Source organism: Anoplopoma fimbria, chromosome 4 (genome assembly GCF_027596085.1).
Source record: "Anoplopoma fimbria isolate UVic2021 breed Golden Eagle Sablefish chromosome 4, Afim_UVic_2022, whole genome shotgun sequence".
In the NCBI taxonomy this organism is placed as follows: Eukaryota; Metazoa; Chordata; class Actinopteri; order Perciformes; family Anoplopomatidae; genus Anoplopoma; species Anoplopoma fimbria.
In genome coordinates, this window is record NC_072452.1 from 13,793,644 (window position 1) to 13,810,461 (window position 16,818).

The 16,818-nt window shown below is 41.6% G+C and overlaps 3 protein-coding genes across 6 annotated transcripts; all 3 read right to left on the reverse strand.

The window, feature by feature from the left end:
• Positions 1-2,129: 2,129 nt before the first annotated feature.
• Positions 2,130-5,659, reverse strand: LOC129090295 (zinc finger protein 875-like). The gene is made up of 4 exons (XM_054597894.1): positions 5,242-5,659; positions 4,594-4,712; positions 4,323-4,440; positions 2,130-3,762 (listed from the first exon to the last, which is right to left on the reverse strand). Exons 1-4 carry the CDS (start codon positions 5,480-5,482, stop codon positions 2,774-2,776), a joined length of 1,467 nt encoding a protein of 488 aa, XP_054453869.1. The 5' UTR covers positions 5,483-5,659; the 3' UTR covers positions 2,130-2,773.
• A 1,684-nt stretch (positions 5,660-7,343) lies between these two features.
• On the reverse strand, positions 7,344-13,188 carry LOC129090239 (oocyte zinc finger protein XlCOF22-like). Of its 4 annotated transcripts, none has more exons than XM_054597807.1 (5): positions 13,109-13,188; positions 12,217-12,612; positions 11,835-11,962; positions 10,251-10,311; positions 7,344-8,624 (listed from the first exon to the last, which is right to left on the reverse strand). In XM_054597807.1, the coding sequence occupies exons 2-5, from the start codon at positions 12,518-12,520 to the stop codon at positions 7,354-7,356; spliced, it is 1,764 nt and encodes a 587-aa protein (XP_054453782.1). In that variant the 5' UTR covers positions 12,521-12,612; positions 13,109-13,188; the 3' UTR covers positions 7,344-7,353. The 4 variants fall into 4 exon arrangements, with proteins under 4 accessions (XP_054453782.1, XP_054453783.1, XP_054453780.1 ...); XM_054597808.1 differs by having other exon boundaries at positions 13,074-13,134; XM_054597805.1 differs by having other exon boundaries at positions 12,966-13,121.
• Positions 13,189-14,735: 1,547 nt separating this feature from the next.
• Positions 14,736-16,279, reverse strand: LOC129090184 (macrophage migration inhibitory factor-like). The gene is made up of 3 exons (XM_054597725.1): positions 16,101-16,279; positions 15,159-15,331; positions 14,736-15,010 (listed from the first exon to the last, which is right to left on the reverse strand). Exons 1-3 carry the CDS (start codon positions 16,206-16,208, stop codon positions 14,944-14,946), a joined length of 348 nt encoding a protein of 115 aa, XP_054453700.1. The 5' UTR covers positions 16,209-16,279; the 3' UTR covers positions 14,736-14,943.
• Between the last annotated feature and the right edge of the window lie 539 nt (positions 16,280-16,818).

Genomic DNA, 16,818 nt, shown 5'->3' on the forward strand with positions numbered 1-16,818 from the left:
ACACACACACACACACACACACACACACACACACACGCACACACACGCACGCAGAAAATAGCAGGTAAGTGTACACACATAAATACAACCATAACATACATCAAAACACACACTTAAGTATGATGGAGACATGTGTAGGCATGTAGTAATAAACACGGGAGTATACATTGACTGATTCCTCTTATACACACACATCTCCAGCAGAGTTGGGGAAATATTTCAGCTCTTTTTAACGTCTGTGACATGTTTTGGGAGGAAGGTGCAATAACTGGGTTGTCAGGGGGTAATTTAACTCCTGGAGGATTATGGGATGGTGATGGAATCGCTCTTTGGGCCGAGGGCAGGGCGACGGCAGGAGGTTGAAAGTGTGTTCTTTTTTCTGGTAAATTAAAGCAGCAGCCTCAGGGGTTACAGAAATAAACTGAAACATGGGGACATAAAAGGTAAAGAGCACATTATATGATCCCTGCTGGAAAACAGAATGATAACACTGTGGCCTAGTAATAAACACTGACTAGTACATGGTTATCTGTCAGGGATATAGTTATTATTACATGCCGACTGTGAAAACAAACAGGAAGGTCGAATTTATACCATATCAAATCACTGTGTAGCCATTATATTTACACATTATACTGCCCAGAACCTGGAGGGAAAAGCTGAGAAAATTACCAGAATTGTTTGTTTCATTGTTTTGAATGGGTGAATTTATAAAATATCTTCATACAACGTCCCTTTTTATCACATACATTTAAAGCATCCGTAGTGTGCAGTCCTTCCAACATGGTCAACTGTTTATTTGTTGCCTCTCCCCCCTGGGGAAAAGCTGCTTATAGCAGAAAAGGAGCTTACGCATAACCAAATATACAAACAGAAAACACTGCAAAGCCTATGTGACCTCTGCCTATGAATACACATACACACACACCTATTTCAAGACCCTAATCTGCATATAGATTTGGGTTTCTATCTGCAGCTTTACTTTGTGGGGATTCAATCCTCCCACATTAACAGTAGTTCACTCAAATGCACACGCTGAACCCTGATCTGACCCATAAATATAAAACTCTATAAGCAAGACGCGTGCCCATTCCCAAAACCAGTGTAGGCTGGGCCTTTGGTTGTGCATTTTTATAAACAGTTTAATTTTAATAACTGTGTGAGTCAAAACCCAGAGGGAGAGACAGACACAGGTGACCCCTGGGGGAGGGGAGGTCACTGGAGGGGGTCACTGAATGTAATCTGTCAATGAGCAAACTAAGGGCTCAGCAGCCTGGGGAATACACGCCACAGCTCGGCCAAGCCTCACTCAGCAGTTGAGTGTACGTGTGAAAGGGAGAGTGAGAGACAGGGACAAATGTCTCATCAACCTCCACACATCCCGCATTCTCAGGGCATTTTAATGTAGGCCTTTGTGAGAGTGACCGGGCACAAAAACACAGTTCAGCTGAAGCTATATGAGGCTTCAGCGTCAAATATTACACTGCGACTATGGTAGAGACCCAATTCCTATAACATATTAACTGAATGTGGATTTTGTACCCCATCATTTAAATGTCATCACATTAGGGTGGAATGTTTCCAGGGATGATGTCAAGAGGAGGAAGGTTACAGGGACTGCTAACTTGTCATGCATAAGGAAAGAGAATAGTGTTTTATGAAATATCCTTTAACAAAAAGGGACTGAGGTAAAAATGATTTGGTAATGTTATGAGTGATTGTTTTAAAGGGACAAAGCGGCTCACGTTTTTACACACACACACACACCTACATAAAGGCCAAACTGCAGGGAAAGAAATTAGGTTTGGTGCAGGTTAACACAGTAACCAAAAGGACTAAAATACTCACGTTCAGATTTTGCCTTATAAGCACATGCTCATAGACCATGACAGATTTGGCATGGCAGTGCATGCATCAGGGGAAAAGATCTGCAAATATAGGGCACATGGTTAAAAATGCTGACTGCAACACTTATATCAACTAAAATCTATTTGCAATGATGCCCAAATACAATTCTATCAGTGTTTTGTATGTTGGCACTGCCCCCTGGTGTCTGGCAACGAATGGTGCAACATTAGATTTTACTGAACAATGCATCAATGACTGACTGAAAAAAACAAATATTCTGTAGTATATTATTTAATTTTACCTTGCAAAAACGGAATGAAAAATAAAAGCACAGTTCCTCTTTAACAACACGGTTATGTACTAGTTTCGATAACACGTTTCCATTTTACAACAAATAAAAGTTTGAGGAGACGGGCATTACTCAAGCACAACCTAGAAGGAAGAGACGTGCTATCCTACCTCTGCATGCCATGTCTAAATCTAAAACCAACTAGTTTCTTTACTGGCTTTATGTAAAACATTACTTTGAGGTTTCTGTTCAGTGACCTTTTTGTCACTGATAGGGAAGAACATGACTGGAAGATAAAGTAATCCCAGAGAAAAGTTATTTTCTATACAACAGTAGATAATATTCCTCATTCATGGATGATTATATCCAGTCATTTCCAATACAGTTAATACAAAGCTCTCCACTTAACTGTTGACATTGATTCAAGACACTTAAATAAAATGTACTTTGACCTTGTATTGATTACATATAATAAAATGTGATGGGGCTAAATCTTACGGTTTCCCCATATGAAATATAAAAAGCAAACAAACAAAAACCTAAAATACTTTCAAACGGTTTTATGTGTTCAGAAATAAGTTACAGTTCAATAAGGTTTCATTTGCAAACAAAAGTAAAGTGCAGAGCCATTGTTTTTCAAATGGGATTAGGGCCTATGTCGGGCTCCTGCTGTTCATCCATGTAGTAGGGATCTCCCTGATGGACTCTGTGATTGTGCACCCTCAGGTTCCCCCTGTGGGCAAATCTCTTCCCACACTCTGTGCAGGCGAAGGGCCTCTTCCCCATGTGAACGTCCCGTTGGTGGGCTCTCAAGTTCCCGCTGCGGGCAAAACGTTTACCGCACTGAGCGCAGCCAAAAGGCCGCTCCCCTGTATGTGTGCGAGTGTGCACGGTGAGCTCAGAGGGAGTGAGGAAGCTCTTGTCACAAAACTGACAGGGATGCAGTCTGACTCCTGTGTGGCGTAAAAGGTGTCTGCGCTGGTGGGAGGGGTAGGTGAAACACTTGGTGCAGTACGGGCAGGTGTAAGGCCGTCCATTCCCTCCGCCGGGAGCCGGAGGGTGGCTGAGGGTGTTTGTGTGTCGCAGCGTGAGCGACTGTGAATTGGACTGTGGTCGGAGAGGGTCTCTACTGCCAAAAGTAGTGAGCCGCCGTGTGTGATTCACAGGGCCTCTCCCGCTCCTGTCATCTCTGGGTCTCCATGGTGATTCTCCAGAGGGAGGTTGGGGCTGAACCTGCCGAGCCCCCCTCTGCCCTCCGCCCTGGACCTGCACCGAGTTCTGATTGGAGTTGTGGTTTTCAGGCTCCTGGTCCAGGAAAGGGAAGGAGCTATCGTCATCTTCGTTGCTGGTCTCGTCGGAGACAAAGCCCGGTCGGAAGCAAGGTGTGTCTGCGCCAGTGCTGCTGCTAGCTGGACCGGAGCAACTGGTGCCATCCGTCTGCAGGTTATCCAGACCCGACACCCCACCTCGGCCGGAATCCAACCCCGGTAACCACTCCCCTGGTTGAGCTAGGCTTGGGTCAGGCCTGGGGGAGCAGCGTCCACTCTGGGAGATTGAGAGAAAGGGGGTGGAGGCTTGATCCTGGAGTGATCTGTGGTCTGCACTGTCCTGATCCCAATGAGACACTGCAGAGAAATGAATGTGAAAAAGACAATTGATGGACTTTCAAATGGCCATCTATAGTTTAACTCATTTTAATTATTTTCATACTATTTTTAATAATTAGGCAATATACTACTTAACAATGTGTCATAGTTTATTAGTTGATTTATATTTTGCATTAAGAATCTGAATCTGGAGGGTAACCTAACTAAATTAAACACTAGTATGGTCAAATAAATGTAGTGAAGTTAAAAGAACAACATTTCCCTCGGAGATGTAGTGAACTAGAAGTATTAAGTTACCTAAAATGTTAGTTTTACACATTACAAACATTGCTAGAACAAGACAACAAAATTGATAACAAGAGCACAACATTCTTCATAGATCAAGTCTCTTCATTTTTCTTTCAAATTTGCCAGATTGATACATTTAACTTTTAAAAAGGTACACAATTTTCCTCTGTGGCTCACAAAATCTTGTTGGAAACACTAAATACCTTTGCACTCAAAAGAGTTTCAAGTACATCTTGCATTGAAAAGGCTAAATAGTCAAAAAGCAATAGTAGAATATTATGACTTCTTACATTTGGCCTTGGCTTGTGTGCCAGACAGGGTATCTATCTGCCTCTGGTCCCCAGCAGCAAGGCTTCCCTCTGGGACTTGGACCGCGACAGACCCAAGAGAAGGTCGAGATATAGCACGCTGTGGAGAATAAATAAAACAAGTCTGTAAGACGTACAAAAGCCAACCGCAAAGCATGGTTCAAGGACACTTTGTATTGGATTCCCCGAAACAACAAAGGCATCATAACTTATTGGACAGCCACCTTTTGAAACATAGAGGACAGGGTCTGACCTCGTGTTTTACTGAAGCGCCAGTCTGGCCTGTGACCTCTTCTTTCAGCCCCCTGAGGTTTTGACTGAGTCCTTCGACTGGGTTTGAATGAGAAGACGTGTCCTTCCCCATATTTAGTCCTGTGGAAGAAAAAAGTAGTTCAGTGCATCAGTGAAGCCTCTGGTGCGAGGCCAAGTAGCCTAGTGATGATAAGTGATGAACAAAACACTGTTGATAAGCAGGTAGAGATAATAAAAACAAGATGAATTGGTTTGAGATACAGCCTAGGACAGTGGTTTCTCAAACTTTTTTCAGTGATATACCCCCTGTGAAATATTTTTTGGGGCAAGTACCCCCCTAACCAGCTCAAAGCATTTTTGGTTGAAAAAAAGATGTAATACACTGATTTATTAAACTGTCAACACTGTAGATTGCATTGTTGCATTGAATTCAGTTTATGAACTTACACTTATATTGTATTGAATATTTATTAAATAACTATTTTTAAAGGATTTTTGAATGGATGCTCATTTTAAATATATATATATATTTTTTAAATCTCACGTACCCCCATTTGAGAACCACTGTCCTAGGACACATAATTGACCTGAATGACATCACTGTCACTCAAAGTAACTCATCCTTCAGGTTGAACAGGTGAGCTGTTACCTGATCCTGCCACGCTCTGCGGCCTCCCCTCTCTGTCCCCGGATGACACCTCCCCCTCCTCGCCCCCTGCACCCTTTGCCCTCTGCCTCCTCTCCAGCTTGGCCCTGAGGACGGAGATCTCCGCCTGCTGCTCGCACAGGCTGCTCTCGTAGATCTTGGCGATCTCGCACACGGCGGCCGCGAGCAGCGAGTCCATGACGGTGGCCAGTTGAGCGTGGAACGCACTCCTCGCGCACTCCATTCTCTTCCGTTCGAACGATGACGTCTTGGTGTCAACGGCTGTTTGACGCCGCAGGTCCAGTGGACGGTTGACGGACGGCGTTGCTAACGTTACCGCTGCGCACTGCTCTGCCCTCACATCTGTGCACGGCCATGAGTGGTTGCCATGTTAAATAACTGGGGCCATTTCCAATAGCTTTTTTTTTTTTTTTTTTATTTTTTTAATTTAATAAAATCTCACAGTTATTTAGTTTTAATACCTCATGTGTCACGTTTGTAATATTATAAATAATATATATATAATATAGTTTTTTTACTGACATTCAATTCAGCCATTCAGTGAGGATGCTAGCTAGTTAGCATTAGGAGCTAACGTGTAAATAAGGGAGCCAACGGAGCGTAGCCACGTTCTTGCTAGCGCTGAAGCTAACTGTGTACATGCAATGGAGACAACCGAAGCAGCCGGAGGTCAGATACGGTCACCGGCTCACATGTTCGTCCATGTTCGTGGCACTTTAGTCACATTCAAAAGATGCGGCGACTCGTCGTCCAGATAGCAGGTTGATGCCTGTGATGTGACAATTGTTGGAAGTCTCGCGATAAGAGAGCTGCGGGATTCGGGTTCTGCAGAAATTAATGGAGATCCAGAATGAATGTGTGATGTTGAAAGATGAGCATTCAGATATCATCTCTCACACGTTCAATAGGAAAGAGGTGTAAAATGCACATTGGTAGAACTGAAAGGAAAACTGTTCCTCATTTATATTACTCAAAAATCATGCACGACAAAATGTAAAATAGGGATTTTATTGGGAAAATGTCAACGTAGTCTAAGTCTAGCAACACTATTATAATTGTTTACTTGTGTAAAAGTACATAAAGAGCAGTAGGGTTGTAAGATCATCCCATGTGGATAAATTAATACAACCAATTCACCCTATACAAAATAAAAACAAACTGTTTTGACAGTTGAAACTGTCAAATGTGTGCTTTTTTTGTTCAGACATATTTAAGGACTCAGTCATCAGATGAAAAAAAAGAAATAAGTCCTCAACAATGTAATGTTTTCAGATATCTGTGAAGAAACAGAAGACACGCTACAGGATAACAAAAGGTCCCAGAAAATACAGTCAACATCGCAAAGATGAGTCCAAAAGTCTGACTCCACAACCAAACACATCACCAGACACTGTTGATCTTAAAGATTGTTTGAATAACGTTATTTTGAATTCTGCAAAACACTTGTAGACTGTAATTAAGGCAAACAGTAGACAAATGTTTACAAATGACTAAACATTTACCTTCAGTACATACAAAAAAGGGCTGGTGGAGTTGAGGTTATACTGTGTAATGCAGGACAACAGATTTTCAAGGTAGAGATTTTGTCATACAGCTTCTACTGAGCCTATTCTGTAGTCAAAGAGCAGGTCTGCTTTAAGGCAGTATTGCATTTACATGACCTTGTTCTGTCAGGTATTCACTAAATTAGCCAAAAAACGCACATTTCCACCACATTTCTTTCCAAAAATGGTTTGTTAATCGGATCTCGTTTTCTTGGTGTGATTCGTGAAAATACCCGTAATGTAAAGAAATGTTTGGATAAACTTTTAAAACAATTTTTAAAACAAATTAAACTGACACAATAAGTTATGATTCACTTGGACTACAACAGACTCATAATACAAAGTATTATTACTGGTTTTACAACACTGTTTAACAGAGATAGGGAATACTGATGTGACTTCTATAATTTTCTCAAAATGGGAAAAAAAAACAACAGAACCTAAAGAGGTTTAAATGTAGGGAAAACCCCTTCATCAACCTGTAAGAGCGTAAATGACAACATCCAATGTTTCAGTTTCCACAGACAAGTGTTTCTAACCGTAAACTGGCTTACTTATGGTAACGCTCCATATGGTTCCTGAGGCGTCCCTTTGTGAAGAAGGCTTTTCCACAAAACTTACAGAAATTAAGCCGATCTCTTTGACAACTGGACACATGCTTAATGTAGTTTGTCTGTGAGGAGAATTTCCTCTTGCACTTTGCACACTGGGTCCCCGTGAGAGGATTAGAACACACTTTCTTGTGAATGCTTAGCTGTCCACGAGAACGAAACGCTGCAGGGCACCGGTCACATTTGAGGGGCTTCTCGCCAGTGTGGGTGCGAAAGTGTTCAATCAACAGGTATTTGTTTTTCGCGAGCCTCTGGCACAATATGCAGAGGAAACCATCAGGGCAGCGTGTCCCCATGGTCTGCCAGTTTGCAGTTTCCCTTTTGTCTGCATTGCGATTTCTCTTAACTTGGTTGATCGCTTGACTTGTGTCTTTCTTCGGAGACATCAGATCCTCACCACCATCTTCCGTCTCCTCTAAAGGTTTGGCCCATGCACGGTTTTCATTTGTCTTGCTGAACTTTGTTGGCTCTTTGTGCATTCTCAACATGTGCTTTTTGAGTTCCTGATTAACGCGGAATTTCTTTGGGCACACGCTGCAAGGGAATGGCCTCTCCCCAGTATGAACACGCACATGCTCTTTCATCCTCCAACTGTTACGAAACTTCTTGTTGCAGTGTACACAGGAGTGCTTTTTGGCGGACCCATCTTTCTGAACAGATTGTTCACTGAGGTTGTTGGAGGAAGGTTTGCTTTCCGTCTGAACTATCACCCGTTTTTTGCCAGACGCGGTCAGGTTTTCTTCATCACAGGTCTCTAGTTTTGGAGGGTTGGTGGACTGAGCTTTTTTTGCCAACAATATCTGGAGTTTTTTGCAAAATCTTTTATGACACCTAAGAGCACTTGGAAAAGGGAACTCTTTTTTGCAACCTTTGCACTTCTTGTGTGATCGTACATGCACACTTCGGCCAAACATTGTATTAAATTCCTTCTTACAAAACTTGCAGATATACCTTTTTCCACTGTCATTTTTCACCGTCTCCTTTTCTCTAGACTCAGCTGCTGCGATTTTTTTCCCCTCTCTTTTGCTCTTCATCGTATTCTCTGGCTCTTTTCCTGTTACATGTTTCCCTCTTCTTCTAGGACCTGCACCTCCTGTCGGGTCAGTATATTCCTGTTTGATGTCTAGGAGCAGTTTCTTCATGTCGCTTCTCACCGGTCGACGTCGAGTTACTTGTTCCTTTTGTGTGTGCCTCTCGTTTGATGAGGAACCTGTGAAAGAAAAACATAGCAAAGACATTGAAATACGACCAAGTGAAAACGCAGAGGTGACATGAATATAAGAACCAAACTGTCTAATATGTAACAAACAGAATTATATAAAGATACCTGCCTACAGTAGTGAGGGTGATGTTTTTAATTTAGACCACGTTTTGAAATATCTTTCCCTGGGCCATCTGTCAAAATATCAACACAATTTAAGGAAATAGTATTTGTAATGCTAAAACCTTTAGAGATGACATTTACTACATTTTATTGCAACACATCTTTTTAGAACCAGTGTCAGTGGGAGCGCTTTTAAACTTCTAACAACATGTGATTAGCTACCGAATGGATCTTGCATTCCTTCTGAGCATTGGTTTTATGTATCTTCATGCAAACGAGTGCTGTGCTTCTGCAAGACGCTATAAAGCACATAAATGGTGGTGGTGTTAACTCAGGAAGTGATGTTAGGCCAACTACAGACACTGAACTAGTGACAACAACAGAGGTGGGATGGTGAAGTGAAACTTGGTGTCTATACCACAAGTTGCAATAGGTCATTTTTAGAAAAAACGACTGTCTGCCAAAAACCCAGCAGAAGTTACGTTTGCCAGCAGCAGGTTAACTTTATTTTTTGAAAAGCAGCAAGCACAAATTAAAACCCGCAGGTCTGTTCTGGGTACAAACACACCTACACTGGAACCATTTAGAAGCAATCTAGAAGAAAACTTGAACGGCACTCGTAATGAGCAGACAATAATGAATACACAAGTTCTTCAGATGGTCCCATTTCCCTGATTAGGGAGTCATCATTCCGACGCCAGTGTTTTTATAAATCTTTAAGTCGTAATGAGGAACAGCATGGACACCACTAAGAAGAAGTGTCATATTTTATTGCTTTAACAATACGTTAGCTGTTTGTGAGACGTTGATGGGATGTTCGCATACATTTTCCCAGTCAGCAGCTCATTTTTCAGATTATTCCGAAGCAGATGGGTTTTCTTGTTGAAATGCATTCGTGATGGGTTGTTGTACGTGGCTTTTGGCTGGCAGCTGCTGACCCTCTTCCCGATACTGAGTACCAGCACTGAATATTTTAGTGTTAAAGAGTATCAGACCGTACCGGCCTACTTTCACCCCTGCGTTTGTCCCCTTCATTTACTCATGTGTATCCCGGAAAAAAAGAGAAGATACTGTGGTGTCAGCCAGGCACGGCCCAGATCTGACCCCTGAGTGCATAAACCATTTAAACCTCCAGGTACACACAATGTATGCAGGTGTTTGTCTGCTACTTCACATAGTGGGGAAAAAAAGCAAGTACTGTATATCCCCATCTGAACCCTGGATAACCTACTGACAACCCTGAGCAGTTTTGACTAGGATAGACATGCACTATACAAAAGTTTTAAAAACCTTCTCCGTAATTTTGGTAAAACAGCCCTTTATATTATGGTTTAAAGTACATTCAGCTTTGTACTTTACGCAAGAAGTGGAAATGACAATATTCTTATTCATAAAGTGAGCCTTGGAAACTTTAAAATAGCTTCTGTGAATGCAATTACCAAAACTCATTCTGACAATAATAAATATAATTTACAGCACAAAATAATGAATGAAAGAATAAATGAAACTCACCTCTTCTGGATCTCCTAAGACTCTTAGTTTGCTGGTAGGAGACTATGTCATGGTTAACAACCTGAAATAAACAATCCAAAGTAATTGGTTATCTCCAGTGTTAGCTTCAGTAATTAACAATGCAAAGTATGAAGAAGACAGGTACGTGCAGAGCTGTACCTGCATAAGCAATAATAAATGGGTTGAACTTTAGATGTTCTGAGACTTTCAATCATGTTGCCTTAATGTAAAGAAGTGGATATTGTAGCTTCTTATAACACAGTACAGCTGAGGAAAAGAAAAATACTGATAGGATAGGTGCTGACTCCGACTGCATATATCAAATATTTACCAGAGGCACAGAGGTTTCTTTTAGAGCACAATCCCCTTAAAAAGGTGCATGATTGGAGAATGGGAGCCATTGTAATGCCTCGCAATGGCTCTCAACGTGTTGACAGCGAGCTGGCGTCTCATGGCTTACAGTTACGGCGAAAGTGTTTACATTAGGGGTAACCGGAGGGTGTGTGCTTCGCTTACACAACAACAGGATAGCTCTATCAGCTGTAACTGCAATATGATAGCAGTGCAGAGCGGCGGTCGTATGCGAACCAGTGGGGCACGCCAACATGCACAAACAAACACTTAAAGCACATGATTGTCTAGGTCAACAAATCAAGGGGAAGCTCGGATAACAACACACACATTCTCTGCTCAGGTAGACATTACTCCACTATATGTTTACATAGCAAATCATTATTTTGCCGCTATATTAATGCTCTTAATGTTAAATACAGGTCCTTTAGAGTAAAATAATGAAAAATTGAGTTCCCCAAAGGAAAGAGTGTTAACTGACTGAATTGCTGTGTTGGCCTGTAAGACAAGGAATAACATTAATATTGGTCATAAAGTATAGAAAAATGTTTTTCTTAAAATCTTACACAACACCACAATATTTTGACAACTTCATACCACTGGCTGTGGTGACATCAAGAGCCAAACAGCCACATTTCAGTGTATCAGTCGGCAGTGGCATACGAGGTAGAGCGCTCGTCCCATAACCACGAGGTTGGTGGTTCGAACCCCTCTTGAGTCAACATGCTGAGGTGTCCTTGAGCAAGACACCTAACCCCAAGTTGCTCCCCGGGCGCTTCTTAGCAGCCCACTGCTCCTCCGGGATGGGTCTAATGCAGAGAATTGTAATTTCCCCACTGTGGGACTAATAAAGGCATTATTATTATTATTATTATTATTATTATTATTATTATTATCATCAATCAAGGACGCACAGTGTTTGATCCAGTCACTGAAACAAAATACGTGGCCTTCACTGGAGCTTTATCCATTTTTTTTACAGCACATCTCAGCAACAGTCTTGTCTAGAGCAGACCGCTGCCCATTCTGAAGTTCATTAATGAGTAGTATTATTACTGAGCCAACAGTACATCAGTGTTGATCCCATACACAGTGTGTGTACAGTCCACAACGGTTTTAGCCGGCCTCTTCAAATAACATAAATGATCTGGTTGTCATCAGCTGTTTTCTCTGCTGGTTCACAAAGCTTAACTGAAATGTCATCACATCCAGATTTCAACTTCAGCTACACACCTCTTGCTTGATGATCGGAATGGGCCACAGAGGGATGGACAGCGGGCGAAGTCTTACACTGGGACAAAAGCCTTCTTCTTGCTTGGTCTGAGTCTCGCAGCCCAGGGGAGCACACCAGTCATCAGGTACTGCACATACACGTACACAAAGACACAATAATACATGTCATATTGTGATTCACTTGACTGAATGAAGACATTTACATGCGTGCAGTTAAAAAGGATGTATCTGTGCTACCCTCACATGCACTTGCAACTTAAACTGGTTACTGTATTTTGAGTGACATTTCTTTTTATAAATGTAGCTTCCAAATATATTCGCTCATATAATGTCTTCCACGTTAGACCGCAGCATATTGTGTCAAGTGATTTGAACGCTATACCTGTAAAATCAATCTCGGGAACATCAGAAGTTTGTTCTGGGCCACTCGGCACATCTTCAGACTCTCGCTTCTTCGTCTCAGTTCCTCTGTCGCCTCCGTGCTCGATTTCACTCAGCTTAACTTCTGCTCTCTGCAGCTTTACTTTCAGTTGAGCAACCTCTTCTCCCTTCTGCACTAGCTCCATTTGGTGGTCATGGAGACTGTTCTCAAAGATCATCATGATTTCCAACACGGCTCTCCTCAGGACCGAGTCCATGCTCGTGGTCAGCTGTGCCCTGAACGTTTTCAGCAGAAGGTCAGACATCTTTGAAGAATGGGTGGGAGCTGCTCACAAATGTTTTGGATGGTTAACTTTCGTGCGCCGCTGTTCTGGTCCCTTCCCACCACCACGTGCCCCTAAACAGAGAGATTAGAGATCAGTTTTGGTTTTCTTCAAATAGTGTCACTTCAGTATGTTGTGGTTATGGGACACAGGGAGACCCACCTAACTGTCTCCTCACCTTTAGAGGGAGTACTGTTTCAAACATATACCTCTGATGTTCTAACTTTAGGAGAACACACACACACACACACACACACACACACACACACACACACACACACACACACACAAAGTGGGCAATTCATCAGCAACAGCACATACCGTGAGACTGTTTGGATGTAAGCAAATCAACAGTGGAATTAGGCATGCCCATAAAGAATAAGACCATAACGTTGTGTAGATGTCGCTCACTCACTCACTCACTCACTCTGTTCCTGCACACATGACTGTCATTATAACACCGGGAGACATTGTGACGACAAAACCTGCAAAGAAGTGCGTTACAGGATGAGAATGCACGTGATGTGAAGCCCACATGGCGGCTGTTGACCATCTACGCGTGGTACTGACCGATCGGCGTGAGGAGACCTGCTGCACTTCCAGGTTGGTTTAACTTCCCCCGACACACCGGAAACTCTACTGCACGAGCGGTTCACCGACTCGGACGCGTCGGTCCTGTCAGTGCGCGTGTAGCGTCCACACGCCATTTTCACTCTACGTCACTATGGATGCACTGCATACAATACGTTAGCGTTTACTTTTATTACCGGTCAGTATTTTTTTTAATTTTTTTTAGAGAATAAAGAATGTGATAAAGAACATGGTGGTGGTTTGAATAGTCGGTTGTCACAGTGTGACGTTTTCATTAGCGCGTTGTTGTGCAGATTTGGTGGCTCCGCATGGCGGTCGTCATAGCAACCGCTCTGTCACCCAACGAGACAACCCAAAGAAACTCGTTCATTCAGGAGTCTTCTGTCAAAGGTTATCGTGTCCATGGGAACTGATTTATTATCAATAAATTATAAATAGAAGAATAGAACACTTGTATATGTGTTTTAATTAAAAATAAATCACTGTTTGTGACTTTTCAAATCCCCTTTTATATATAAAAGGGGCACTTAAAACCAGTATATACAAGTGCCCCTTTTAAATTCGGAACTTTTGATTTGAAAAGTCACAAACAGTGATTTATTTTTAATTTATATTTTATATATTTATATATACAGTACCAGTCAAAAGTTTGGACACACCTTCTCATTCACTGTTTTATTTTTTTCTACATTGTAGATTAATATTGAAGACATCCAAACTATGAAGGAACACATATGGAATTATGTGGTAAACAAACAAATGCTCAACAAACCTGAATATGTTTTATATTTTAGATTCTTCAAAGTAGTTGAATGAGAAGGTGTGTCCAAACTTTAGACTGGTACTGTATATATATGTTAGGCTACGACTGGGGTCTATTTTTTGTAACGATAGCTGGGAGGTGACATACCGTATCTAATCCCAACTGCCTGTTGATCATATTGTGTGCTCTGCTGCTGGAGCTACTCTGTCACACATTAAAATGCTTCATCCACTCTGATCTTCGATTAATCAATTAGATTAAAAATGTATGTTTTTTTGTATTGACCACACTGTATACAACACATACACCAGCGGTAAAAGCAACCTGTACAATATAAGAACACTTAATGAAATACATAACACAAAAAAGACATGAGGATAAAATGCCCCCCTTAGGAATGCTGAGGCGTAGTTTGTTTCTTACTGTAATTGTGCAAAAAATCCTTGCTTCCCCTCAGATAGCAAGAGAGCAGTAAATTAAATAAAATAAAATTAAATATATGTAAGTATTAAAATTAACATTCTCACTTTGTCCACAAACAGCAGACAAACAATAGTTCCACATCATTGGCACACATGTGGTGCAGTGTGGACAAGCAAAGGTCGATAGGCTTTCAGTTGGGACAGATAATTGACAGGTTGAAAGGTTTATTTAATTTATTCCTTTATGTTTTTTTAAATAGTTCACATGGTTCAGATGTTTAGAGAGGTGGCATGTCCGGTTGAAGCCTGTTATTGTGCTTTTCTGCATTAAAATAGGTCAATTATTTTTCATTGGGTGTTTTCCGGAGCTGAGTCTAATGAAAATACTTTGACTGTAGTATTTCTTTGTCAGACAGAAAAATTCTTGGTCTGCAGAGTTTTCTTTATTGCACTTTAATAGAAAAAAGGATCAGCGCTCGACTAAATGGTCCAGCTAAGTGCTTAGAGGTTTGCCATTGGCCATTTAATTACCAGGTGTCTTTGCATCTTCACGTCACTGTCTGTTTCAACTACGCTAATACAGGAAAATACTGAAATGATCTTCTATTTTAGTGGGTTAATCCTCCTTCTCATCCGATGGTAGTGCTGTTCCGGGCCACATTCACTGCTTCCACGTCTACGAAGTTAACGTAAATCCTGTAACAGACAAAGAGATAAATAGGGTAATGAGATTGAACATGTGGGCCAGAGGGGTATTCGAGTCAGTGTGTTTCTGTCACCATATTATACTTTACTCATCACATTATGTGCAGTAAATGTTCTGGCTGCTGTGTGCGTCTGCTACCTGTCGGGAGAGATGCCCAGGTGTTTGTTGAGCAGTCCACACAGGAGCTTAGAGTACTGCTTGTTGTAATCACTGCCTATCTTGCCGATACTGTGAAGGGAGCAGACTGCGCAGGGGTCTCCCTTTCCTCCAAACATCATCATTTGATCAGAGTTGATGTTCACAGCAATTTTCTGGTTTATGCAAGACAGAGACAAAAAATTGAGGTCAGGGTCTCTGAAATATGAAGCCCTGAATCCAAAGTCCGTCTACTGCAAAACCCAATCTGAAGATGTATTCGCTTTTACTGTAGAGTAGTATTTCCCAGCATAACGGTCCAAATATTGATTAATATAAATGATCATGATATTTAAAGCCTAAAAAGATCCACATTTGAAACACATTTAACCTAAACTTTTTAGAATCAGCCTTGAAAACCCACCATGATACAGAACTGATTGCAAAAATCCCCAAATTCCCAGAAACAACATATTTTATGTCGCAATACATAGCCTATGAATGACACAAACTGTCATTTTGGGTCGCAAAAAAAACAAAACACAAATTTTGAACTTTCTAAAAGGATGTTGCTCTGAGTCTTATTTTTAATTAAAGTATTCCGCATTTGAATGACATGATAGAAGATTTGCTATTAACCCGAGGGTTTAATATTCCTGACGCTGCTGATTAATCATCTACCCATGCTATCTCTACAAATAACAGTCACGACTATTTTTGCCATGCTTGCATCAGAAGTTAACCTTATACTCATGTAAAGTAGGATCTCTATTTTTAGCTGCAGTTAAATGTAAATCAGGCTATAGGGGTTGGTCATAAATCACTGCAGAAAAGTTAACCTTTCGAGCTGATCCATTTGGGACAAAATGAAGGCAGATAACCCTTAAGTTTCATAGTGAAAACATAGATCCTGCAGGATTAAACGCTCCCTTGACCTATAGTTACCTCTGCAGGTTTGCCCATGGCTTTGGCCAGCTCCTCGGTCACCTCGGACAGCAGAGCCACCGGTACCTCGCTCTTGGCCACGTTGGTGTTCACCTCAAACATCGGCATGATTACTCCTCTGAAGTGTAGTCTTTTCTCAGCTCTTTACTGCCTACAGACGGAAGAGGACTCTTCTTCCTCCCTTGTACAGTGATCACCATGTGACAGACTGACCACAGCGCCTCCATCCATCCTGGATGACAGGGCTGTCAGCCAAGTGGAAGACAAGAATGTTTTTGTTTTATTTCATGATTAAAATAATAATGGCCGACACTGTTGACATCGAATTGACTACAAAATAATGTAGGATATTTTGATTTTTTTTTTGGGTGCGGTAGTTGAAGAGTGTAGGGTAATTACGGTACTGGGCATGCGCAGTGTGCTCAAGCTCTGAAGGAGGCGAGGAGGAGCAGAGGAAGCGAGAGAGGGAGAAAGAGAGGGAGAGGGCAGAAGTCCGTGAAATCATACAGTCTGTCGCCGTGTCACGTCTAGACCATGGTTGTCACTGAAATAAACTGTGTCGAGAATACAACACTTATATACCCTTTGTTTTATTACAAATAATTCACTGTTAGTCAAAAGTTCAGAATTTAAGAGGGGCACCTGAACGCAGCACATGTGTTTTACGGGGCTCTATTTTTTTGTACAGATATCCGAAAGAAGGTGCTGATTAAATGTG

Bases quoted from the DNA above. Each gene is read 5' to 3' on its own strand.
- LOC129090239 (XM_054597807.1), bottom strand. From the start codon at position 12,520: ATGTCTGACCTTCTGCTGAAAACGTTCAGGGCACAGCTGACCACGAGC. The intron at 11,963-12,216 runs GTATAGCGTTCA...GTGTATGTGCAG, and splicing joins TCCCGAGATTGATTTTACAG to TACCTGATGACTGGTGTGCT. The intron at 10,312-11,834 runs GTGTGTAGCTGA...TGTTTATTTCAG, and splicing joins TTCCGATCATCAAGCAAGAG to GTTGTTAACCATGACATAGT.
- LOC129090184 (XM_054597725.1), bottom strand. From the start codon at position 16,208: ATGCCGATGTTTGAGGTGAACACCAACGTGGCCAAGAGCGAGGTACCG. The intron at 15,332-16,100 runs GTAACTATAGGT...TGCATAAACCAG, and splicing joins CCATGGGCAAACCTGCAGAG to AAAATTGCTGTGAACATCAA. The intron at 15,011-15,158 runs GTAGCAGACGCA...TGTCTGTTACAG, and splicing joins CTGGGCATCTCTCCCGACAG to GATTTACGTTAACTTCGTAG.
- LOC129090295 (XM_054597894.1), bottom strand. From the start codon at position 5,482: ATGGAGTGCGCGAGGAGTGCGTTCCACGCTCAACTGGCCACCGTCATG. The intron at 4,713-5,241 runs GTAACAGCTCAC...TTTCTTCCACAG, and splicing joins GCAGAGCGTGGCAGGATCAG to GACTAAATATGGGGAAGGAC. The intron at 4,441-4,593 runs GTCAGACCCTGT...TATTCTCCACAG, and splicing joins GCGCTTCAGTAAAACACGAG to CGTGCTATATCTCGACCTTC.